Below are 27,490 nucleotides of genomic sequence, written 5' to 3' on the forward strand. Positions count from 1 at the left end.
AACCAGACTAACTATTTGGTAACTAACGAAGGTATTTTGCCTTTACAAACATCTCAAGAACTCTAACATGATCTGCATGGTACCTACAATACCTCCTGTTAAAATTAGAATTCCTTTTAGAGATGAACAATAAACCTGTGTATTGGCCACTTTGACTTTCCCACACAGTTGTAATCTACTCTGACAATTGGTATATAACTGTAGTGGCCCTTGCAGGCCCAGCATGGGATACAAAAAATAGGCCTGGGAATTTTAGACTGAGCAGCCAATTTTTTCCCCACAGACACTGGGACTGTAATGTAAGGGGCACTGTAATCATTACAGTGCAGTCTTCTTTATGTCACAGTGCCCCTAGCAATCACAGCCCCCCCCCCCATCACAGTGCCCCATGCAGTTATGCCCCCCCCTTTTTTCCCCCGAATCAGTGCTCCCTTTTACCATCTGCCTCCCCTACGTAGTCCTACCTTTGGCAGGGCAGAGGCAGGATTCTGTCTGTGTGTCCTCTCCAGTGTCTCCCACATCTCCGACAATGTTTTCCTATAAGCAAGGCCGGGGGCAGGAGGAGCTACAGATCAGGATATTGCCTAGAGGGTGATAACCCGCTTGTTAATAAAAAAGGGGTCCCGCTCTCTGTGCAGATCACCAGCTCCTCTCACATCAAAGTTTGCACATCTTCCTTTACAACAGAGTCAGCAGACCCGGAAGGAAGACGGGTTAAGATGGATGCCACCTCTAGTGGGGATGACGCGGGCTTCATTTGCAGGTAAGTGTCATATAATGTGCTAGTATGCATGTGTAGCACCCTCCTAGGTAGGTGCTAGGAAAATATAAGGGAGGCCCTGTCTGCTTATCAGGGGGGCCTAATTGTTCAGCTAGGCTGTCATGTGTTTCCAGGTGTGCCTGTTGAGCTTGGGGAGTCTCCCTACTATCTCCAATGAGGGCTCTTGTTGGACAGTGGAGGAAACCTGACCAATAGCACGCCAGGGCTTGTATCTGGGATGGGGTATAAGTCTGAGGGGGGCACATGACAGAGCGTCTTTGGCGGGAAGCAGAGTCCCAGGAGGAGGGTGACAGCTGTCTCTCCTCCTGTCAGCGCAAGTGAGGGTGTCCTGGGCGATCGGCCTAGAGGACAAAGGTTGAGCTGAGCTGCATAGAGGGATCCAGTGTGCTGTGGACCGAGTGGAGCTGCTGGGCAGAAATTTCCAGGAAAAACAGTATCGTGAGTACTGTAAACTGCCCAGGGGTCTGCCTAGGAGAGGGGACCACTCCAGAAGGTCAGAGGGATCCTGGGGCCAGCTAACCGGTAGAGAAGGCATAGAAAAGGGGGTGCCAGTGTCTAAGCCCTGAAGATTAAGAGTGTGAGAGAGGGTGCCCGTGCGGGCCCTGAAGTGTACAAGTATTCAACAGCGCAGCAGTGATAAAGTAGCTACCTCAGCCAGGAGTGCTAAAGGGAGCTTCAAAAGGACTTGATCAGAAGTCAGTTCAGAGTTAACAGGCAACAGGCCCGCGTTAACCGGCGTTGACCGGCATCAAGGCAGCATCAAGTCAGCGCCAACATCATTTTTCAGTTGTCTCCAGCAAATTGTGCATAGTTGAGCCAAAGGAGTATCCCACTCATCCCTTCTCCCATCCAAGTTCTCAATAAATATAAAAAACCCAAAGATATATGACTGGTCATTGTCTCAGTGCTCACACTTGGAAAACATTCTTAAATGCGCTGTTGTTGTTAGCGGTAACCCAGGCGGACCCACATCCAGCAAAATGGCTGGGAATCTTGCTACACATGCATTGCATACTAGCACATTATGCATTTACCAAAAATATATTTTTTTTCCCCAAGCTTTACTTCCTCTTTAAAAGGAGTATTGATGTCAATGTTAGGACAGAAAAAGAAAAATCCAAGGTTGTTAAAGTGATCCTGCTACTTTACAAAAGAGATTCAACCAGTTATATTTTTTGTATAGGGACAAGGTCTATTTAATGCGACTTATTTTAGTAAAAGAAAAGTAGGAAATACTGACAGCTGAAATACATTTTATTTACCAAAAAATAGCTGTGACTAGTTTATCCGGCTATATCAGGAATCACATGTCCAGAAACTTTGCTGGAGTTATCATGTTCTCCCTGTGCTTGCTAGGGTTTTCGCCCACACTCCAAAGACATGCTGGTAGGTTAATTGGCTTCTGTCTAAGATTGGCCATAGTATGTGATTTTTTAAGTATGAATGTAGGGTAGGGACCTTAGATTGTAATTGCTTAAGAGCAGAGACAAATGTGAAAGTGCAATATGTAAAGCACTGCATAAACTGTCAGAGCTTTATACAAACCTGTATTAAATAATGTCCGCAATACATATAGTAGACTGTGCAGACCCTGGTCAACATCACAAGTGACTGCGTAAGCTGGGAAGATGTCTATTGTTCTTTTCAGCTCAGGTAAGAAAAAAAGAATACACGAACTGCGGCCTAACTGCTAGTAGTTCAACATCACTGAGTAGCAAATATGCATTTCAGGCATCAACATGGTCTTGTCTTTCCTTACCAACTATTTAGGATTTCCCCATTTATATCTACCTTGAAAATGACCTGGGAGAATATCATACATTTGTGATTTTATTGGCAAACCAATATATATCCAGCTATATAAAAATCTCTTGGATTTAAGCCCCGTACACACGCACAGATTGTTGGCCAATCGATCGGCCGTCTTTTGTCCAGTGTTGTTGTGTTGGTTGAAATGTGCTCTAGACTTGCACTGGACTTTTGTTGGCCAACAAAAACCAACTTCAGAAGTGATGTCATGTGATGGTTGACTTTCCGTGTGTTTTTTCTTCTCTGAGCATGCCCAGTCTTGCTCATCTGATTTTTGTCTGCCGAAATCTGTACTGACTGAGGAACAATCGGCCGTTCTTTTTGGCCAACAAAAATTTTATAGCATGCACACCAGATTTTTTTCGGCCAAAAATTCGCAGTTGGTTGTCGGAAGCATCATACTAACAAGCCTACAATCGGCAGATCGGACGTTGGCCGACAATTTACGGTCAACAATCTGTGCGTGTGTACGGGGCTTTATTTACGGCGAAATAAAGAACACAGAGAAATGGAAGTGGTGAGATTTTATTTTGAAAGTTAACAGTATAACATTTCCAAAGAACTAAAAAAAAAAAAACCCCACCTTTCAAAACAAAAAAACATTCCTTACAAATTATGTACAGTCCAGAAACAGTGCAACCGTTCTTAATAAATATTGCTTTACGTTAAATAAGAACAACGTGACCCTTAAAACCAGTATAAAAAAAAACAAACAAAAAGGTCCTTATGGCTGAAATAATAAACCAATTATTAATTAAATATTTTTTACATAATAACAGTTTCAATATAAACTACAAAACCATTCTATCTATTGATAGGAGCGAGAAGCCTTACAGAGAGAATATTTTCTGAATCCAAGGAATTCCCTTGGTGTACAGGAATCACAGCAAAAAATGTTAGGCCATCCTAATCACCCAATAGAAATAGAGAATATCCTGTCGGGTTTTTCCTGATCAATCAGTGCCACCGGCTACAGCCACCAACACTGACCATTGTATTGTGCCGGCAGGGAAGGCTCCCCATTGGCAGAATACACAAGCTCAGCCTTAAGCAGGCCATACCAGTGGGTTGAATGGGAAATAAAAAGTGCAGATTCCCCCCCATCAACAGATTCGGTGCTGATGGAGGAATTACTCCCACAGCGAGATTATGTTCTGCCAGCAAGGAAGAATACAATGATAAGTGTTGTCAGCTATAGCTGGAGGCACGGATTGTTCAATAAATACCCAACAGGCCAGTTGTACATAAGTTGATCGATAGATCGACTTGTGTACAACCAACTAGCCCATACAAGGATCGAAATTCATCCGGTCCCTGCTGAACTGGCCGAATTTCGATCCATGTATGGCTTGCTTTAGTAAAGAATAGTGAACATATGCATCCCCACAGTAGTCACATCATCTGGGTCACAGCAGTGGTCATGGGTTTAGATGCTTCTCCAAGACATGTTTGTATTTTGGGAGGTTCTACAAAGCAGGGAGTGTTTAGTCCATTTATGAATAAAGGGATTGTGTGTTTTGTGAGTCAGATGCTAGTCACAAAAGTTGGGTTTGGGGATTGGGCTGTGCTAAGCTGGAGGTAAATTGGAAGAAACACGTGCTTTGTATTGTTTGTGTGCAATAACTCCCTATAGTGTTTGTCTAAACAAGAACAAGTTGTAAAGGCAAAATTAACAGTGGAACGTGAGGGACGTAGCTTTTCCAGCAGTCCCTGATCTAACACAATATCTCTGCAAGCAGCAGACAGAGACAACAAAGGATCTTTTATGGGTATAAAAGGCCCCAAAATTGGCAGCTATCAGTGATATTTCTGCTGGGCAGCCATGCCCCCGGCATTACAAAAAGCAGCAACACGTCCTTCACAATGGTTCGGGAAAAACATCAACCCTTTGTTCATGGCAGTATCTCCAAATATCTTCTTTACAACCATCGGCTAGCTACAGCCTTTCCATGCTGGATACCAAGATAAGCATGTCCTGGGTAAGGCGGTTGAGAGAACCAATTAAGATCTTTGTCCTTGGCTTCATAGTCCCAAATGTTGTCATAGCTGAAGTCACTCTGAAAGCTTTGTAACTCTGCATAGTCGTGCTCCAAACTGTCCGGTTTCAGACTTTCAGAGGAGGGCAGGTCAAACATATCTTCAACTGGAAGAACAGAAAGTAAGTGTTGCAAGACAGGTACTTAGAATGGATTACAAATGTAATGCATCTTGATGGTCAACTGTAACCTAACTTGTTTCCTAGCCATCACAACTGTATGTTGTGTTGTCCCAATAAAGTTTACACAGTAGTTTTGTCCACCATACATCAATAAAAACTGAATACCCTCTCACTACAGTGTCAGCGCAGCCTGGTCCAAAACATAAATCCCCAGCCTGATGGACTACAAATAACAGCAGCACACTGAAAAGTCATCACTCTGCGCTTTCTTGTCAGCAAATGTGCACTGCTACTGCATAACTGCATTAATGGGTGTTCACCTTAGTAGTACACATACTTCCGATATAAGAATTTATATTATGCATACAATGAGATAGGCATTCAGCGGGAACTCTGAACTGGGGAATGAACTGATAAGCCAAAATCAATGTTTTCTACTGAAGTTGCCGCCTGAAGAACCATAAATAATTTAATGCAAACTGCAACCTGCGCACAGATTATAAAGTAGGCTTTCCAAAAAACTGGAAAATCACTTTTTTCAGTTGTCTCTGTGCGGTAAAAAAGGAGGGGTCCCTCTTTCTACAGGTTTTGGATATTCCTGGCTCAGATCCCTGTGATTAATGATATAACAGCAATGACACCTGCTGGTGAAAACTGGGACTGCGCAGTGACCTAAACAATGGCCAAGGGCTGCGAGATCCCTCTAGTCTGCTACACAGAAGGGCCACAAACAATCAGGAAATTCTTCTAAAAACCTTGAAATACCACTCAGAACACACTAAAGCGGACCATGGATTATTTTGGGCATCAGTAATTGTTGTAACTTAGCCTTCGGTGAGTGTTCATGGTTAACTCAAAGTTCGTTTTGCAACAAGGCAGTCATGGTTACAAAACAAACTTACTATAGTTTTCACAGAAGCTATAGTAAAATTTATAACCAGTTAACCTGATAATTGGAGCTGGCTTATCACTTGCAGGTCTGAACTTTTTTCCTCAATTACACTTGCAGCAGTCTGGTGCTATAAACATCATGACAGCTTTATGACATTACCTTCTTTGTTGTGGTGAGAGAAAGAAATTTCTTCTTTGACTGAGGATATCTACAATGAAATGATAAAAAAAAAAATGTTTACAATACAGTAAGAACATGCATGCTTCTGTATTACAGTATCTTTTGACCTTCTGCTAGTATAATAGGCAAATCTGGCCAAAAATGTTAATGTTAAAGAAAAAAAACACACAGTGACAATTTATGTCAAAAGAATTGTGAAAAAAAAAAAAATGTACCTAAAGTTTTTACGCTTGCTGTGCCACATTGCTGCATACTACAAGGACTACATTTTCTAAAGACCCCATTTCTCTGCCCTGCTTCCAGACATAGCACTAGTAAGGGCATAAGCCCCCACATGTGAGCTCCCCCATCTTCCCACCCATAATTGTTCTGAACAGTCAATCCCAATGCAAGCCCAGCTTTAACTTTCAGTTTGCATGCAGTAATTATATTATGAAAGGATTTTAAGTAATTAAAGCAGCTGCACTGGTAAACCGTTTAAAGTGGAGGTGAATGCAAAAAGCTAAATTAATGACTAAAATTTGTAAGTAAGATATCACTTTTAGGATATGATTTTGTTTTTCTTTACAGCAGTTTAGGCAAGACAGCTTGTTCAAGGACTGGCCCAACCTTTGATTGGGTGGTACAGACTCAACAATGCATCGATGAGGTCAACATGCACCGTGTAGTAAAGTCTGATTCACCCGTAGATTGCCCTATCCTCTGCAGTCTGAATCATGCTTGGCAGAGATCTACAATAAAGACAAACTGGTTCTTAAAAATGTTTTTTTTTTTTTTTTTTTTAGGTTTGTCTGCATCTGTCTGTCTGTGATTATAGAGTTTTGCTCACTTACTGCCCTTCAAAACAGTTAAATAACCAGAACAGCCAGTGAGAGGGTCTTGCCAATGGAGCCCAGAACAGCCAGTGAGAGGGTCTTGCCAATGGAGCCCAGAACAGCCAGTGAGAGGGTCTTGCCAATGGAGCCCAGAACAGCCAGTGAGAGGGTCTTGCCAATGGAGCCCAGAACAGTCAGTGAGAGGGTCTTGCCAATAGAGCCCAGAACAGTCAGTGAGAGGGTCTTGCCAATAGAGCCCAGAACAGTCAGTGAGAGGGTCTTGCCAATAGAGCCCAGAACAGTCAGTGAGAGGGTCTTGCCACTAGAGCCCAGAACAGTCAGTGAGAGGGTCTTGCCAATAGAGCCCAGAACAGCCAGTGAGAGGGTCTTGCCAATAGAGCCCAGAACAGCCAGTGAGAGGGTCTTGCCAATAGAGCCCAGAACAGCCAGTGAGAGGGTCTTGCCAATGGAGCCCAGAACAGCCAGTGAGAGGGTCTTGCCAATGGAGCCCAGAACAGCCAGTGAGAGGGTCTTGTCAATGGAGCCCAGAACAGCCAGTGAGAGGGTCTTGCCAATAGAGCCCAGAACAGCCAGTGAGAGGGTCTTGCCAATGGAGCCCAGAACAGCCAGTGAGAGGGTCTTGCCAATGGAGCCCAGAATAGTCAGTGAGAGGGTCTTGCCAATGGAGCCCAGAACAGTCAGTGAGAGGGTCTTGCCAATGGAGCCCAGAACAGTCAGTGAGAGGGTCTTGCCAATGGAGCCCAGATAAAAACCCAACCGGTGTTTAGTCTATTCTACTCTATCCATAATCCTTCCTACTTTATCAAAAGCGAACAAAAAAATTGGGTTGTTTTAACTACAAAAACCTTTTAATTTGGGCTAGAACACACAAACTATTTGAACTTTCTTCAGTTTCAGTGCTCGACTGAAGCCGGTAATTAACCTCTTTACTAAAGAGATGTAGCCAGGAATATTCACATTATTTCAGACATCAATGTACCTGTGGTAACATAGTATACTAATAAATGTGACATTTCATGGCAAAAAGAAGACTTACACTTTTGAAGAAGGGGGTCTGGTTCTGTTTTGTTGATATGAGCCTAGAATCGACAGATGTATCTGGCTCACTGTTCCGGTGCACCATGGGCCTGACTAGCTTCTGGCTCCCGGTCACTGGATGGGAATACTTCTTCTGCAGGGCTGTGTGTGGGCTGCTTTTCCCATGGAATGATCTGTTTATCTTCGAGTTGGAGACATGGCTCTCAGTGCGGTTTGAAGTCAGATTTTGTAAAATCTTTTAGAAAAATAAAAAATATTAAACCTTAATATTTTATCATCCACACATGCGAATATTATCACTTAAGGAAGCTGTAAACGATCCATCTGTGGTATACGATTAGTAGGTAGCAAAGAGCTTGCTATATTAGTGAGAGACAGGATAAACGATGATGGAAATTATGTAGGATTACAATTTATTTTAAATTATAATAACTTAAAGCATAACAAGTTTTGGATAGAGTGCAGAGACATTAGAACCCCTGTCAGTTTTTATGGCGGTCTATGCCCCTGTTAAAGCGGAGTTCCGGCCACAAAATTTACCCCCGGGACAGTCATGGCTAGTACATTCCACAATGGATAGCCTCTGATCTGTCCTGGTCACTTCCGGTGCGGGGGCGTTATCCCTCCACAGCTTCTGGGCATGCCCAGAAGCTGTTTAGCAGGGAATGAGGCACCGCATCGGAAGTGACGAGCGGGGCCGGTGCAGGCACATTGATTCTTGGGAGCGATGACGTTCAGCTCCCAGGAATCAGTGCAAAGAGGAAGTGACAGCGCGGGCTGCGGCCACAGAGGGAGGAAGTGGAAGAAAGGGGGGTATATTTTCTTCAATAACAAGGTAAGTAAACAAAAAAAAAATAAAAAATCGTAACTATCCATTTCTTTTTCAGGTGACCAATAGCAAGCAGATGGCCCAAAATCGATTATGTTGATTTTGTGGCCGGAACTCCGCTTTAAGGAGATTCACTATAATTATTGAAAGTGAAAGTATATAAAAAAAAAAAAAATCCCAAATTCTGAGTTGTCCCCAGAAAAGTGATAGAGGGGATTTCTTCTTTTCCAATGGGGACACTAGTTCTGCTGACCTGGGGGGCCTCAAGGAATGCCTTTAATTTGCAGGGATTTCCTCTTACTTCCTGTTTGGCTATGGGACAAGAAGTGAGGAAAAATCTCCGCTATGGGACACAGGTGGCGAAAAAAAAATCTGGCAGGGGGTATTAATTGTCTCTTGCTCCAAAATGGAAAAAAAAAAGGCTTTGCCTATAGTTCTACTTTAACTGTTCTCCGTGCACCCAACCTATTTACTTTCACTTCCAGTTCTCAATTACATTCCTGACAGAATTTCTTACACTATCCCCACTCTATCAAAAACAAAATTGCCATTTGGCAAGATTTTGGCTTTAATTCACAAAGTGTAAAAGAGAAAAAAAAACACACTGTTATCTGAAGTGAACTCACCTCATCCACCAGTCTATTACTTGGTGTTTCAATTGGCGTGTATGGTTCAGCATACAACGGAGACGTCGACAAAGCCTGGGAATTAGGTGGTGAGGTAGTCTTCTGGCTGTCTGTCAGAGTGGTCATTCTGGTTAACTGTGGACATACAATGAATTGGTTACTACAAGTATATAACTGGATTAAATGCAGAATATACACATATTTTGTAATACACACACACTTTGTAATACACACACACTTTGTAATACACACACACTTTGTAATACACACACACTTTGTAATACACACACACTTTGTAATACACACACACTTTGTAATACACACACACTTTGTAATACACACACACTTTGTAATACACACACACTTTGTAATACACACACACTTTGTAATGCATGATTTGTTTTTCTGAATTTAAATCAAAGACTAATGGCCAAATTCATCAGCTAATCTTGTATAAAACAAGTTTGTCTTTATAGCATACTAAAGGTAAAGGTTATTATTGACTATGTCTACATTAAGCACCTAATAAAAGATGAGGCCTGGTTATTAAAGCACACTGGCACTATTACCATAATGTAGTCACGTGCACAGACATCTCATTAGGAATGAGGGCATCCGTATAATGATAGGGTGTACAGTTGCTGCTGCAATATGACATTACCAGGAATAAGCTATTAAAGCCATTATAGGCAGCACGTTGTGCTAAACTCGTTTATAAAAACGTATCTTTACGTCATCACATATATACCATTGACAACATTAGCTTGCTTGCTTTCTTGGTGTGAGTCTTTAGATTTCAATGACCTGTAGTTTTGAAAAACTCTTCTTCACACAATTGCCAGTGTGAAATCACAACCTGGACCCAACTGCGCCACAAGAGTTTTGCTGGGTATAATTTTAGGAGCCTGGAAAATGTGATAGTAACCTTAAATGCTTAACTGGACCTTGCAGTAAAATGCATAGCCCCCCATATTAGATCCAAGCCACCTCTCCCTGTAAAAATGACTGCATATAGGTGGTTAAAAAAAATTATCCGTAGGAAAAAAAAAAAAAAGTTATATGCATATGCAAGGCATGATGTCACTATCCTTCCAAGAATCATGGGGTATGGGGACAACCCCAAATCCCACGGGAATACACTCCAGTCTAGTGCATGGAAACCTTCTTGCAAGTCAGGGGATCCTTATCACTTTTTCCTCCACCAGGTACCCCTTCTCCCAATCTCTCTGACAAAATTGATGGCACAGCTATAAGCCCATCCCTGCATGCCAAGGTCCTAGGTGTAGTCCTGGACTCTGAACTCGCCTTTAAGCCCCATGTCTAATCACTGTCCAAATCTTGCCACCTCAACCACCATAAAATCTCCAAAATAAGCCTCTTTTTAACCAATGACACAACAAAGTTCCTAATTCACTCCTTGGTCATCTCTCGCCTCAACTACTGCAACTCCCTTCTCGTTGGCTTACCTCTACATAGGCTATCCCCCCTTCAATCCATCATGAATGCTGCAGCCAGACTCATCCACCTTACCAATCGCTCAGTGTCCGCTACTCCCCTCTGCCAATCCCTCCACTGGCTTCCACTCACCCAACAAATTCAATTCAAAATATTAACAACAATTTACAAAACATCCACAACTTAGTCCCAAGCTACATCACTAGCCTAGTCTCAAAATACCAACCTAGTCGCTCTCTTCATACCTCTCAAGACCTCCTGCTCGCTAGTTCCCTCATCACGTCCTCCCATACTCGCCTCCAAGACTTTACCAGAGCCTCTCCAATCCTATGGAACTCCTTACCTCAATCCGTCTGATTATCTCCTACTCTATTAACTTTTAGGCGATCCCTGAAAACCCTCCTTTTCAGAGAAGCCTATCCTACCCACACCTAACAACTGTATTTTTATTTTCACCTTTTGTTTCACTTGACCCTCCCTTCTAGATTGTAAGTTCTAACGAGCAGGGGCCTCTGATTCCTCCTGTATCGCAATGTAATTGTACTGTTTGCCCTTATGTTGTAAAGCACTGCGCACACTGTTGGCACTATATAAATCCTGTATAATAATAATCCTTATACTTCACAAGGTCTCTCTAGAAGGAGCGCAACATTACACTTGCCTAAGAGCTGTGTGTGAAAGATAGGGTAAGGAATGTAAAAACAAACTTATTTGTATAAAAGTATATTTTTCAACTAACTATATGCAGCAGGGAGCAGAGCCCAGATCCAGTAAGTGGAACTTGCAATTTACTGATCAGACTCAAATTATTTCAATTAAATGTATTCGTCATTAACCACAGAAAATTACAGGAGGAGGAGGGGAAGCCGGACCAGCCACCCTGCAAAACGAGACAAAACAGCAACGACGGTCTTTCTTAAAAATAAAAAATATAATACAAAATAAATGAATAAAAGAGAGAGACCCAATGTGATACAAGATAAATTCCTCGTCAGTCACAACTTACCAGCTGCTGCGGTGTAACAGAGGAGTGCCCTTTGGACTTTTCATACGAATATGGCTCTTTATATAAGGGGGACAGGATATCTTCACTAGGGGTCTCTGGGATATATACAAAGGCAGTGTTTTCCAGATCGTAACTCTGAGGCATTACGGACGGAATCTGAAGGCAAAGGTTCTTTTTTCCTTTAGACTCGCGGATGCTGCCACCTCTCTGAAGATCACTCGATCCATTTTGTCCACTGGGCCAATTAGGATTCCCCAAACACTTTAAAATAGAAATTAAATATCAGTACTCGGCCACTTCACAATTCAAAGGTTTAATGTTACATTATTTTTTAGAAGCGATTTACTGACTGTCCAAGTATTTTTAGTAATCGGCAGCTTTAGATAAAATGCAGTACTGCCTGGTAGCCTGCAGGTGTCAGCATTGCATCTCATTCACTAACTAGGTTACAGCAACTAACACAATTCCTTGGTAAAAAAAGAAATCCAGCATGAAACTGCCTAAACACAGTTAGGAAGGGAACCCTTCGGTATGCAATAAAATATTTATTATTAAAGCTAGGATTGCATAAATATTTATAATTAAAAAAAAAAACTACAAAATAACAATTTAAAAGGGATACTAAATAGAAAGATTTTTTTTAAATAACAAACATGCCTCTTGCTATGGGGGCACTCGAGCAGGCTCGCTCTCAAGCTGTGTGTACATTCTATATAACAAAACCTGCGAAACTGAGCCTAAAACATTATCATCATTGCTGCTGTTCATAAATAACTACTAAATCACAAACCACTGTTTGTCACTGTTTTGTGCTGTGTTTTGTGATTTAGTAGCTGTGTGTACATTCACACACGGAGAGTCTTGGCCCCACCACCCCCTCTCTCCTTATTGGCTCACTGGCTGTGATTGACAACAGCGCGAGCCAATGGGAGAGAAAGAGACCCAAGAAAGTGGCTGCTCTCATGCACATCGCTGAATCAAGATGGGGCTCAGGTAAATATAAAGGGGGCTATGAGGGAAGCTGAACCCAGAGGGTTATTTACCTTAAGGCCCCTTTCACACTTGTGCGACCTAAAAGTCATGCGATTTTACCGCATTCTTTTGCCTCGATTTTGACTGGACTTGAAGCAATGCCTGTAATCTTGAGGTCTATAAACCTTAAAATGCATCAAAGTCAGACCAAAGTAGTGCAGGGACTACTTTAAAGTCACTGCGACTTGAAGTCACACAGATATGAATGGTACTCAATGAAAATCGTGGAGTACGGCTTGTTATGTGGATTTGCAGTGTCAAGTCGCAGGACAAGTCGCACAAGTGTGAAAGTGGCCTAATATAGAGAATGCATTAAGGTAAAAAACCTTGCTTTTTTCTTTAGAACCACTTAAAAAAAAAAAAAAATCAATAAAAAATTACACCATTATAATTTTATCTTAAGCTCATATTTTATCTACTCAGGAATAAAACATAACATTAACGAATAGCAAGGGACTCACATGAACTGGTTGTGAATATCCAGGTGACAGAGGATCCTCCTGCAAGGCTTGTTCGCCCAGTATTGTGTATGACTGCTGCTCAGAGCCTTGAATAGTGCTGTTTGATTGGTGGTTAGAGTTGGGAAGCTTCACTGAAGATGCCCAGGATTTGGTACGACCATCTGATGTGAATGAGCTCCTGCAGCTTGCAGTCACCTGTGATATGGAGAGGGATGAATTTATTTATTTTCATTAAATTGTCATAAGTACCAAGAGATTGTAAAAATTGAGATACCTCGCAATTTAAATTACTTTAAGTTTTTATAGACAAAGTAGAAATTGTATCCAACATACCCCCTAAAAGTGTATATAAACCCAAACAAATGTCACTTCCTATTTGTTCCCTTTTGACCCGTTTAACGATCGTACATTGATAAAAGGTACATTGATTAACACACATTTCTGGAGCGCTGTTTAAAAACAGCATTCGGATTCCTACAGACTTCGTACCTGGTGGAGAAACTCTTTTTGGCAAGCACAGAGGTAAGACGTTTGTTAGTTACCAGAGAAACAGCCCCACAGCATAATGTCCTGACTGTAGGGATAATGTCCTTAATGCGTACACACGATAAGAAAATCAGTAGTAAAATTTCACCCAACGAACGATCTGCCGATTTTCGGATCGTTAGTATAGTGCTTTAGACAGCCAATTCCGAGTTATTTGACGACAAAAACTAGATGTGCAGGCTATAAAATTTTTATCGTACATGAACACAATGTCCGATTTTCGTTTAATTAGTAGTTCTCGTCTGAAAAAAATCATAAGAGCAAGACTAGGCATGCTCGGAAATGAAGGAATACATACAAAACAATTCAACACGACATCACTTCTGAAGTTGAATTCTGTCGTAAGAGAATTTTTGAGTAACCTCTTCACTTTTGATAGGCGACTCGCATGCAACAAAAAAGGGACGAAAATCTGTCCGATAATCTGATTGTGTTTACGAGGCTTTAGGGTCATAGTCAGCACTTTTCTTCCTCCAAACACGGCGAGTCGAGTTAATGCCAAAAAGCTCAATTTTGATTTAGAGGTCACCCTGACCCTGCTGACGTCACGCGGTTGACGCTGCGCTCCAGCCTGCCATGAGAGAACGAGTCGGTCCCGGAAGACAGTAGCCGGCATCTTCCTGTCCTCCATCTCCATCCACCGGCTAGGACTCTTCCATCTCATCCTCCCTCTCGGTATTGGCATTGGCGTTACGGACAGCTCACCATTTGACTCCGCATTGAGTCGACTGTTATCTACTTTCCTGTGAGTTGCCATGTACTTGTGTGCCTAGACTTAATAAAACATACTGCACTTAGAGGCGCTTCGCCCGTTTTTTTCTTTTGCATTATCCACAGATTGACTTCCTGTGTGGTGGAGCTGGCCCTTTGTGCAGACTTCTATCCATTCCCCAGTCTATCATCTTTATGGTTTATCCACCTTATGGACTTCAACTATTTTCTGCATTTTGTCATATAGGTAACCTGTTTTTATCATTTTATTGCACCATTGATATCTTGCCACATCCTCACATTGACCGTATCACACTAGACCAGAGCGCCAGCTAACTCCTATTTTATTTTTATTTTTTTGACATTAACTCGACTCGCCATATATGGAGGAAGAAAAATGCTGACTATGACCCCAAGAACACCATCCCTATAGTCAAGCACAGAGGTGGAAACATTATGTTTTGGGGATGTTTCTCTGCTAAAAGTACAAGCCGACTTCGCTGCATTGAGGGGCCAAAAGATGGGCCATGTATTGCAAAATCTTGGATGAGAACCTTCTTCCCTTAGCCAATAACACTAAAGATGGGTCATGGATGGGTCTTCCAGCATGACAATGACCCAAAACATACCACCAAGGCAACAAAGGAGTGGTTCAAGAAGAAGCACATTAAGGTCAGAGTGGCTTTGCCAGTTTCCAGACCTTAATCCTATAAAAAAAAAAAATGTATGGAGGGAGCTGAAACTTTGAGTTGCTAAGCGATAGCCAAGAAACCTTAAGGATTTAGAGAAGATCTGTAAAAAAAGAGGGAAGAAACTGGAGGGGTGTCTAAAATCCTATTATGTATAGCAATACTACTCACAGATCTGTAAAGAAGAGTGGACCAAAATCCCTCCTGAGATGTGTGCAAACCTGGTAACCAACTACAAGAAACATCTTACCTCTGTGCATGCCAACAAGGGTTTCTCCACCAAGTACTAAGTCATGATTTGCTTGGGGATCAAATACTTATTTTACTCACTGAACTGCATCTTCATTTATAACATCTGTATTGTGTTTTTTTGGGGATTTTTGGTTGATATTCTGTCTCTATCATTTAAAATACACCTATGATCAACAATTATAGACCCTTCATTTCTTTGTAAGTGGGCAAACTTACTAAATCTGCAGGGGATCCAATATTTATTTTCTCCACTGTAAGTATTTTCGGCATAACTGCCAGCATATTTCTGCTATTGAGGTAGTCCAGATGCAGAATAAGCATTGTACTCGTGCTTAGGATAGTACCGTTGTATGCATGATTACAGCAGCTCACAGCCACTCATGTCAATGACAGACAGTACACTGTACCATGGCTGCCTGGGTGGAGGAAATGCACTGCAAGTTATGCTGAATGGGCTCAGGCAGCCCATGTGAAAGAACCATAGGAATAGTAATTAGTCCTCCCAGTTCTTATCTTAGGAGAAATGGTTAGCCTTTAAGTTGCATAGATGGGAGAGAAGGTGGGTCAGATTAGCTGGACAAGAAAAAAATGGGCAGCGCTGACGCCATTCCGTTCACACAAATGCTGTGTGTTGTCAGCCCGTGACAGGACTTAATCTGCCAGAAATATGCTCAGCTTCTGTTTTTTTTTCTGTACTTGCAGGGAAAAAAATGCATGTTACACACAGATGTACTGCATGCCTTTTTTTTTTTTTAATTTAATTTAATTCTGCCTTAATATACACTTTTTTTTTTTCTTTAATCAAAAGAAGGTTTTATTGAGAAAACACACAAAAATACATGGTACTTTATACACAGCCAAAATAACATTGCAATATGTACAAAGAAATACAGATCTCAGCCGAGTAAGAGTACTGTAACAGGCCAGGGTCTACCTTAATCTTCAGAGCTCTACTTGTCTAGTCAGCATAACAAAAAGGGTAAAAACAATATACCAAAAAAAGGCAAAGGCAAAAAGGAAAACACCACAATTAGTCAGGTCCCCTCGCAACTGTGGAAGCGAGACCACGGATAACCCCGTTAGTCTAAAGTAATAGCCGGTCCAGGACCAATTCCGTTGGGGCCATACCTGGAGAACTCAGCCACAATTCCCAAACTTTAAAAAAAAAAAAAAAATTAGCTGTAGACCCTCTATGCTGGTATATAGATTTCTCATGCGGAGAGTGATGCCCAATTGTTCTAACCACATCTTATAAGTTGGAGGATCCTTAATATACACTTTAAACACACACAAACTTGGAATCTGTGACATTTGTGAGCACCAATGAACAATTCCAGGGCTACAACTGCTTAGACAGACACTTGGTTTGTGGTGCCAGACAGTCTGGTCTCTCCTAAGACAAGGTTAGTGCTGAAAACAATGGGTTTCCAATGCGGAGCTGCACTGTGCCATGAGCTAAGCTGCTCCCAAAGTAGTCACATGGCCTGCGTCATTGGGCAAATGCTTTGGACATCAATTTCTGAGATCATTTAGGATTCATTGAGGGTGCAGTTGACCCGCTTTAACTGCTTGTGAATGCCCATACTTGTCAGCGCCCCAAAATGATTGGGGCTTCTAAGCTATCTAATCCTACTTAATGTGGCCTAATTGTATGGTAAAGTTGGGGATGGCCAATTTTTTGGCAATTCTGGTATACAGGACACAGAACAAACTAAACATTTATCCTAAAGAGTATATGTGTGACTCCTTAGAAAGGTGTCTTTTTGTGGGAAAGAGATTCTTTAGGAATCCCATTATTGTTGCGGTCAGACTTCATTCCACAAAACAGTGAATAGGGACCTCCTGCTGCTGTATAGAAAGACTATGAGGAAGTTTTCCCTCCCCCACTCTTTTATTACATGGAAGGATCCAATGCAAATTAGATTTCCCCTTTTCTCAGGAATCCATAGTAAACCTCTCTAGATTTGTGCACCATTTTCAGGCAGACAATCCACTCTAGTTTCCAATCTTGTAATGAGCCTGGTAGTCTCTGCTCCAACTAGTAGTGTACCTGTTCATGATGTGCAGAGTGTGAGCCGCAGAAACTGCTGGAGCCAGATAACGAGGAGTCTCGGTTTTGTTGCTGAGCACGTTTCAAATGTTCTATCCACTCGTCATAATCCTGTGGATTGTAGCAGATCACCCGGATCGTGTTGATGTACCTTCCTGTCGGGACACAGGTCAGACATACCCTGATGTTAATTAATGGGTCTCTTGACACTAAAACCAGTTATTTCTAGAACATCGCCTTTGACAGATAACATAAAAACACTAAATTGCCGTTAGGCCGGGGTGGTAGGCACTATTAGGGTAATTGCCTGGCATCCCCATTTTTGAGCGCTATTAATACAGGGCCCTACAGGGCTGATTTAGGCCCCTTCGCTGAGGGTGGACTTCGTAGAGCGGATCAGCCTGCTCAGCAGGGGATCTCCCTGCTGATTCCCACTGAGCAGGCGGATGACAGGTCTGTGTCCGCTCCACTATGAGGAGCAGACACGGATACAGCCCCACTGTTCTCTATGGGGAGGTTAGATGGAAATGGACTGCCTATCCCTTTCTGACTGTCATCTGATTCACTGGACGGATGTGGACTGGATCCCCCATCCGTCTGTTTTTGGCAGACATGATCGGATCGGATACTGGCGGGTGACCTCTTACATTCGCTGCTCCACAAAGAGCAATGGCTGGTCTTATCGGGTTCGCCTAAAATACTGACAGGCAGACCTGATCAGGTTTGCCTGTGTGAAACCAGCCTTACTAAAATTGGAGAGTGCAAAATCTGGTGCAGCAGTGCATGGTAGCCAATCAGCTTTTAACTTCAGCTTGTTCCATGAAGCTTTGACCAAAAAAAAAAAAAAAACTCGAAGCCGATTGGTTTCTATGCACAGCTGCACTAGATTTTGCACTCTCCAGTTTTAGTAAAAACACCCATAATGTCCAGACCGCTGCCACTTCTAGTTCCTTCAAGTGGTTGTAAGCTACTGTATGTACCTATACCCAGTGCAGTGACCGGCCTCAGGCTATACACAGAGATTAAACAAATCCTCATACATAAGCTGTACCTGTTTATCTGCATTATCTCTACATCTGTTCAAAGTCCAGAATTTTTTTTAAAGCTTGTCTGAGCTTTCAGAAGGAAAAAAAAGGGGACGGAGAGCTGGAGTTACACTCTGCAGAGCTCAGTGAGAACTCTGAGAGCTTATTGAAGGGAAGGGGCACACCCCTATCCACACAGCACACAGGAACAGAGCCGAGGCTCTTAGTCAGCTGGCGCTCCCTCCCATGTCATCTTTTTTCTCTTGGTGTCAGGAAAACTTGTCAGAAGTAATTCATGCTGATAAAAGGAACAAAGCAGCAGACAGAAATTACACTTCGTGCTCTTAATTGAGACAAGTACATACTATAGACGGATCTGCTTGTGCATATTTCAGGTCTTATGATTACAGCCTCTTTATTTAAGAAGGCTTTCATCTCTCTTCTCTACAACCAAAGAAAAATTGGAGTGCACAGATACCAGATGGGCCCCTCCCCTCCCCCCATCATGAGCGGGGAGGAGGTTTTACCCTCACGTCCTGGCACTGAGACCACACAGGAAATGCAGTGAAATCCCTTCAACAGGCACATAGAGACACATAGGGCAATACAAATCTGACCAAGAATTTAAACCTTTACCACTCTATCCAAATACAAAGTTTTGGTTTGAATAGCACTACCTGTATAAAGATTGTTCCTCTAAACCAGGGATCCTCAAACTACGGCCCTCCAGCTGTTGCGGAACTACACATCCCATGAGGCATTGTAAAACTCTGACATTCACAGACATGACTAGGCATGATGGGAATTGTAGTTCTTGAACAACTGGAGGGCCATAGTTTGAAGACTCCTGCTCTAAACCAATAATCCAGTGGTTTCTAGCCTCAGTCCTCAAGTACCCCCTACAGGTCAGGATTTCAGGATTTCCTTCACCTTGCAAAGGTGCTTTAAATGAATGTCAATGGCTTAGTATTGATGACCGCCATTTTATCTAAAGGAAATTTCCAAAACATAACCTAATGGTGGTACTTCGGGACAAAAGCCGGAGCAGGTTCTTGCATTTCCATATACTTTGGTGTCACAGCACCTTTCCCCTCACCTTCTAATAAGAAAGAAGACTTCCGTTTTTCATTCTCGTCTGCAATTACCCGTACGGCTTTAAGTGGCAGTTCTCCCTGTTAATACAAAAGGATCAATGAATTGTACATATCTTTGATGAAACCTTTAACCAAACTTGCATCTGACACAACCCAAAGCTGCTCCTCTGGTGGTAAAGGGATTATTATTAGCATCAATTATAAAGAGGGTGTCATCACTGCCTGATGAGGATAATTTAGTAATTTACACTTGGCATCCTGTTCTCACACACACCTCTCTCTATAGTGTCAGTCTATGCTGAGTCACAACCAGTTCCTCTAGATACAAAGACATGTAGACACAGCTCCATGCGGGATGATGTATGCACTTACAGAATAATAGGACACGCACATGCAATCCCCTAAGAGAACGGGCTTGATGTTCTGTACATTAAGAGAGACGAGACAGTGCCTCAGTAGACTTTTGTCTTTACTACGGTATCCAGCAAGTAGTAGTAGGTGCCCTGGGTGGCTAGCTCCCCTCCTGCAGCTACTAAGTTGTATCATGACCAGGAGCTGCAGCTATACGTTTCACCCACAGCACCATCTGCTGGTGAAATCTAGTAATGCATTGTAACCATCTCTATGAGAACGAGGTATTAAATATTAGGACTTTATTCTGCCAAGTGTCATAAGTAAAACAGCAGATCTGAGGAAACGTAGGGCCCCTCCATACTGCAGCTTAACCGAAAATAAAGAACACATGAATGTTTTGTAATAAAAACAAACATGCTTACCTTAAAACAAATGTTTTTTCCCTGTTCTGAAAGTATTACAAGAGTGGAAGGGTATAGGACCAATAGCCGCTCGTTCAGCTCCTGTAAGAATAAACAAAGAACCCATTATGTTACAACTGAAAAATGATTAATCACATATTAAAATTTGTGAATTAGTGGTGCTAATAAGAAATATATTCAACAGAGATTCCTCTGGATATCCAGACAGACAAGTCATGGCAGGAGACCGTTATCCCTGGGAGGTAAGTTTGCACTTATACAACAACCTAACATCTTGGTGCCGGCGCCTCCTAGCCCCTTAAGGGTATTCGGATGCTGGGAGGCAGGGCAGGGTTTATGATCATGTGACCGCCGTGATTGGCTAATCAGAAAGCTCCCGATCACAAGTAGCGATTGGGAGCATTCCGTTAGCCGCCAGTAAATGTGCCGGGAGCGCTCTGTCGGCACAGCTGTATTTATTTTCTGGTAAGCAAATATACGGTCATTCAGTGTTAAGGCTCACCCGCTGAGAGGCCGCATATTTGCGTACTGTCTGTGCCAAAAGGTTAAAATGTATGTATAGCCAAAACTTTTTTTTTTTTCCGTTTTGGAAATAGCAAAAAGTTAAAACCTCGATTGGGTGATTTTCTTGTTGTCTGTATCCTTCTGGAGAAATTTACCTTTACTTTTTAGTCTTGGAGATGCAACAGGAGGAGAGAGAAAACCTTCCAAAAGTGAGCAAAATTCTCAACTCAAAATGGAAGAGGTCTCTTTGCATCTTGAGTCCTGACATTTCCTACATTTAGGCTGCATTCACATGTCAGCGTATGGATCGCAGGCAGAATCGCCACGATTCCGCCCGCGATCCGGAGATTATTGCAAATCGCGGGACGCAATACGCTCCAAAGAAGCTCTTGTACTTTTTTGGGCGTAATGCGTCCCGCGATTTTTTTTTGCGCGATGTTACCGCGATTCGGCAGGCGGAAATCGCGGCAACATCGCTCAGCGTTTGGGGGGCTATTGCAAATCACGGGCAACGCACAGGCGTCCCGCGATTTGCAATAATCTCCGGATCGCGGGCGGAATCGCGGCGATTCTGCCCGCGATCCATACGCTGACATGTGAATGCAGCCTTAGGATTTTACCTGTCTCTGACAATGATCACAGGACAAATAGAGGGCCAAATCTCCCCAGCGGAGACACCGTAAAGGTTTGGAAGAAGGTCCAAGCCTTCCATACTCTATCCTTTACATACACTTTAGGAATGGAAAGTCAGATTCTCACGAATATCTATTCCTGACGGTTCTACTTAAAATGATTGGACACAGAAATGAATGTGGAGATACAAGCACAGCAAGATTATAAGAGGCTTAAATATCATTGTGACATATGCAAACTTGCTATTACAGCGTCCTTGCCATTACATTCCTTTCTAATCACAAAACGGATTCAAAAAAATGTTTTACTTTCTAATTAAAGTATGTCATGGGTGCGTGTCTTGCAAACAGCACATTTTATCACATTTCATCCTTGTATTATGTATTATGGAAAAAGAAAATCAGTCCAATGGACACGTCTTTCAAGATATGACCTGCATGTATGACTCAGCTACCAACATCAGACATTATGGAAAAGATCGAACATTTAAGAAAAAAAAAAAAAAAAACTTTTCATAAAGACACGTCTGGGATCTTAAAGGAAACATACACAGAGAAATACACAAGATGTCATTTCTGAAATTATTTAAAAAAAAAAAGGATAGTTGTCTGGCAGTCAAGCTCATCTAAAGGCTTCAGTATTTCTTGAGTCACTGACCCAGAAAACATTTGCAGACTAAAATGATATTATTGGTAATTTGCTTTTTTTTCTAAACACACGTAATTTTTTACCTGCTTTGTGCAATGGTTTTGCACAGATCAGCTCTGGTATCCCACCGGCACTCCTGGCATCTCTTCTTCTTGCCCCCTCTCTACAGCTGTGATTGACAGTAGCGGGAGCCAATGGCTCTCACTGCTGTCTCTCAGCAAATGAGGAGGCAGAGACCAGGGAGAACAGCTACTCTCATGCACACTGCTGGATTGCCATGGGTAAGTATTACACGGGGGGGGGGGGGGGGGGGGCGCAGGGGAAGCTGCATACGGAAGGTTTTTTACATTCATGCATAGAATGCCTTCAACCTCTAGAACCACTTTAAGGGTTATAGCATTTCTGGCGGATTGTTTGTTCCGGGTCAGCAGCATAAAAAATATAGGAGACTGCCTGGGAATTACCATTTTCAGAAGGTGGTCAACAACGGCAGTCTATGTAGTTCCCTTAGTACAGATTTTCTTTATTAAAAATCTCTTGTAACTTGTCAGGTAAATGAATAGTTTGGAAAGGGACATCTTATCACTGAAGTTTAGTTAAAAACAAATCTGGGAAATAAGTCCAGTAACAAAACTTGTCTTTAATTAAGTCGACCCCTTGTCCTGTTGATTGCTCCTTAGTAAATAAATGTTCCCTGTGATGACAGGTTCTCTTCACACCCTTGCAGGAGTTCACTTCCTCGGCTGTGGTTATGTCAGAAAAATAATTGTATTGTTTTTACAGAATGTGACATCTTCTGTGAATGGGGGATATGATAAAGGAAAGACAGGATACCCTCCTCCATTCACAGAAAGTGTTGCATTCTGTGAAAACAATACAAGGACTTTAATGAATGAATAGAGAAGAGAACAACGGAGCTGGAGGGCAACAGGATTCTTTCAATGTCCTGCTAGAGCATTGGTCTCTAAACTGAGGCACGGGAGCCAGATGCGGCTTTTTGTTTGTCTTTAATAGGCCCATTATTCCTCCCACTTATGAGACACTATTCTGCCAACTAACAATGGGGCACTGTTTCTCCCACTGACACCAATGATGAGGAACTGCACTTCTGAACATTGTGGAGCAGCCTTTGACAATCTAAGAACCTCAAATGCTGCCTAACTAGCTTGTTTACATCCGGCGTCACGAGTGTCACTGTCCTGGTCTGTGCAGTACAGCCCCATAGACTTCTATAGTACTGGGACCTTAGGCCAGAGATGGAGAGACTGTGAGAGATGGTCCCTGGCAAGTAATGTACAGGCACAGCCAGGATGTAAGAAAACACTGGAGGCTGTGCCCGCTGATTCCAGGTATGCATGCATTTGTGGAGGGGGAGGGTGGGTTAGTTTAGGTTAAGAGAGAAAAAGTGCATTTTGTATTGGTACTACTTATGTAGTTAGAGAACAAGAGCGAATTAGGGAACTGGTCTGCTAAAACACAGCAGCACGTACCTGGAACGGAAGTGTCTGAAGCTTCACTTTGGAGATACAGGTGATGGCACCAAGGGATTCCCTCTGTGTTCCTTCCCAGTCAAGCACTGGCTGATTCTGTACCGACCTCCTGAGTTCAGACTTCTCCCACATATTACCATTGTTTACCTGGTAAAAAAAACAATATCCAACTACACTTAGAGGGAAACAAACAAGAAGAGATAACAAGTACATGAATTACATCAAGCCCCCCAACATGGTCACTTGAAGATAAACACCAGGCAGATATTTTTTAAAAATGTACGGTCATGAAAACACACAGAAGAGTGATGAGCTCATCAACCTGCTGCTGTTCATCCAATCACAGACTTGGGGTCGGGAGGTGACCTAGCTGCATTGCTTAATTGGAGGAGATAAAAAGGGAGGTCACCAACCTTTGACCAGGAATTCGGCTAAAGCAGGGGTGTCAAACTCAATTTATTCGAGGGCCGCACCAGCAATATGATTGCCCTCAAAAGCGCCGGTTGTATATGCAAGACGATGTCCAGAGCATCCCCTACCCTTACATAAGACGTCAGGAGCCTCCCCACCATCAGAAGTTGAGTTCCCCACCCTCCCTTACATTACAGTGCACCACCCTTACCTAGTGCTCCTGCTAGGAAGAAGCTAGAGGCAGTGCTGAAAAGCAGAAAGCACAGGGTCTGGAAGAAGGCTGGATTTCTCCTGCAGCTGCAGGAGAGGTGCGCGGGGCACATAAAATGGCCCGGAGGGCCGGATTCGGCCCGTGAGCCTTGTGTTTGACACATGTGGTCTAAAAGGATGATTAAACAAGGGTCATCTATTAAATCATTTCTACTAACCTCATATGAACATTTGTTTACTTTAAAACTTTTGCAGGTAGCCAAAAGGATGTACCAAAAAGGTGCCAAAAAAGAAAAAAAAAAACATACAGCCTTGAATGTAGACAGATTATGATTAATAGGATTTAGGAGAAAAAAAAAAAAAAAACTTGTTGGCTCTGCTGCACTAAAGCTGGTCATTCACTTGTAGAATGTTTTGTAAAATTATATTATATTATATATATATATATACACATATACACACACACAAAAAAAAATATATATATTATTTTTTTTTTTTTTTTTTTATATATTTTTTTTTTTTTTTCAGAACATTTGTTTAATTTTCTAAAGGTTAGTAAGGTGAAATTGTTAACGTTTTTCAACCATAAGGACTTAAATTCAAGGGAGCTGGATGGAAAAAATTCTCTCGAAGGGGCAAAATACTTATTGTAATGCGCATATTCTAGGCAAAAAAAAAACCCGTTTAATACATATGGGAAACCATTCAAGTATTGGGTCTGGGCAAAATTTTACCAGCTTTCAAAGGAAATTGACTCAGTGACAGCAACAGCAAATGCTCTTACAAATGATTTTTCAGAATTTCAATATAAAAGTTCAAACTAAATTCTACTGGTGTATGGGCAGCCTAAAAAAAGATTTACACTGGATTTATGACCAACTGAAAATTAATTCAATTTACTACAAGCATTAGGAGACGTGCTGCCACTGGCATGTATCAGATGATCAATTATAATTTAATCACATTAATTCCTGTATAAATCGTAATGGAAACAATCTGACTCCCTCATTATCACTATGACAAACCACAAATCAAAAGGATCGTAAAAACAAACCATGGGAAAAACTTGCATGCAATGCTGTCTGCTTAGAAAGTTCACAAAACCGAGTGTCTAAACTTGGGTATCTAAACCCTAAAACAAAGATAGAATATAGTGCAGCTAACCATCCCTTAGATGTGGTGCCTACATTCATTTTATTTTATTTTTTTTAACCTGGTGATCCTGCCAGCAACACACCTCCTTCCCTAGGGGGACAATATTCATTCACAGTACTGCATCTATAGAGGAATAGCGCTATCACCCTACAAATGGGAAGTCTACTGAGACTACTTACCTCTCTTCTCATCTTCATAGCATGGGAGGGAAAGGGGAGCTGTTCTTCTATTAACTGATAAAAATGCAACACAGACAGTTTTCAGTTTACAAGATTTCTGGCAGGATCAGCAGGTATTTGATGCACTTACTGAACAGACATAACAAAAACACTTTCAATCCTATATTCAAAAGACCAGAAAAGAAGCAACATTTATTGATCGGAGCTACATACACTTTAAATCAAACTAACCTGTGTACAAAAGTCAAACCATTTTCTCTGCTGCACTCCATACGCTAGCAAAATTTTGTTTGCAATTTTTCATTGTAAGAACATTCATTCAATTTTCTAATCTTTAGTGGGGTCAAATCGAAATATTTTTTGACCGCAGCGACAAGAAAATTCTACAGTGCAGGGTGGGTTCAGGAAAGTTCGCCCAAAAATTGAATGTTAAAAGCAGACATTATTTTTTAAGTACTTTTGAATTATATTGATCACGTCATCCAACGTACTGATGTAAATTTTCACATGAACATTCATTCGAAAATCTACAAGTACAGTGGTCTCCAAACTGCGGCCCGGGATGCCAGATGTGGCCCCCTGCCTGCTTTTATCTGGCCCTTGGGGCACTTAAATTTTATCCACCGACAACAATGATAGGGCACAATTCCTCCTACTGGCACCATGGCAGAGTGCTATTCCTCCACTGACACCAATGATGGGGTGCTATTCCTCCACTGACCCCAATGATGGGGTGCTATTCCTCCACTGACCCCAATGATGGGGTGCTATTCCTCCACTGACACCAATGATGGGGTACTATTCCTCCACTGACACCAATGATGGGGTGCTATTCCTCCACTGACACCAACGATGGGGTGCTATTCCTCCACTGACACCAATGATGGGACATTGTTTATTCCCATTAATATCAGGACTTTTTGTACTCCCAAAGCACACAGTCCATCCCTGCTTATGTCTGAAAGACCGTAAACTGGCCCTTTGTTTTACAAGTTTGGAGACCCCTGTACTAATATAAGGCCAGAGTAAGACTGAATAAAGACATTGTGATTGGATTTTTTTCACTGTATACGAGTGGACAATAATGTTTGTACTATAAATGTGTGAATGTACAAGATTGATCCCATTTATGCTTTAGCGTATATAAAAACACTGCTGTCTGCATCTATTGTCCAGTTATAGTGTTGCAAAGTCCTGCACCATAGTAGACTTCTTTGTTTTCTTGTTTTTTTATTTTTTTTGGGTGGAGTGGTAACTTCAGCCAGAAAAAAAGGAATTGAGTGGGAAGCGAGCGAGCCATGCTGCGTGACCCAATCTGCTTGCAGCTGTGTTAACACCCAGGGTATTCCCTTAGCAGGCCAGGCAATCCTCTCCCACCCTCAACAGCTGTTGCTGCTGTCCAGGACTGTCTGTTCCCATAGCAGCTAAATCTCGAGTTTCAGGAGCCACAGGTGCAAAGAGAGAAAAGAGCGTGGAAGGTGAAAGAGGACGCAGGATCAGAGCCGGGTTTTATGATCTGGAAATGTAGTTATTAAGGCACTGCACAAGGCCTTTATGTCCATCAATCATTATCTACTTATCACTCGTATGAGCGTGCTTTATAAAACAAAAGAGCAATGTGCAAATCCCAATAACCCGTAGCGACCAGTTACAAACTAAGTTAAATTTTTCTGATGGTTCTAAGCAGGTTGATGTGTCAGACAGTCCTCGATTTTCAAACGGTCCCATAGAACATCATGCCAGGCAGAAGGCAATGCACACAGTCATAGTATTTCTTTGCCCTATGGCAGAGAAGTGCCCTCCCATTTGTTAAAGAAATTGTAGCAACTATGGATGGGTTTCTGCATAGATTACCATTTATTTTGCTTTATGAAAGCCAGCCATAGATGGAACCAATCTCAGCAGGGGCTGGCCAAGATTGGATCCATGCTAGTTCCCCTTGGGGGTGTCCATTCCTGAGGTGCCCCGTCTAGATATATTTTTGCATCCTCCCCACTGCCCCTTTCCCAAGTTT

The 27,490-nt window shown here is 42.1% G+C and overlaps 1 protein-coding gene across 1 annotated transcript in view; it reads right to left on the minus strand.

Moving 5' to 3' along the window:
- Positions 1-3,830: 3,830 nt before the first annotated feature.
- Positions 3,831-27,490, minus strand: part of PLEKHN1 (pleckstrin homology domain containing N1) — a 73,335-nt gene continuing 49,675 nt past the window's right edge. Inside the window, exons 7-16 of the mRNA XM_082274340.1 lie at positions 23,522-23,668; positions 20,247-20,327; positions 19,473-19,548; positions 17,352-17,506; positions 13,104-13,298; positions 11,611-11,871; positions 9,150-9,284; positions 7,693-7,929; positions 5,800-5,848; positions 3,831-4,733 (exon numbers count right to left, since the gene is read on the minus strand). Coding sequence (XP_082130466.1) covers positions 4,510-4,733; positions 5,800-5,848; positions 7,693-7,929; positions 9,150-9,284; positions 11,611-11,871; positions 13,104-13,298; positions 17,352-17,506; positions 19,473-19,548; positions 20,247-20,327; positions 23,522-23,668 — 1,560 coding nt within the window. The 3' untranslated portion in view covers positions 3,831-4,509. The remainder of the gene's footprint in view (positions 4,734-5,799; positions 5,849-7,692; positions 7,930-9,149; positions 9,285-11,610; positions 11,872-13,103; positions 13,299-17,351; positions 17,507-19,472; positions 19,549-20,246; positions 20,328-23,521; positions 23,669-27,490) is intronic.

This window comes from Pelophylax lessonae (genome assembly GCF_965119305.1).
Source record: "Pelophylax lessonae genome assembly, chromosome: 12".
Taxonomy (NCBI): domain Eukaryota; kingdom Metazoa; phylum Chordata; class Amphibia; order Anura; family Ranidae; genus Pelophylax; species Pelophylax lessonae.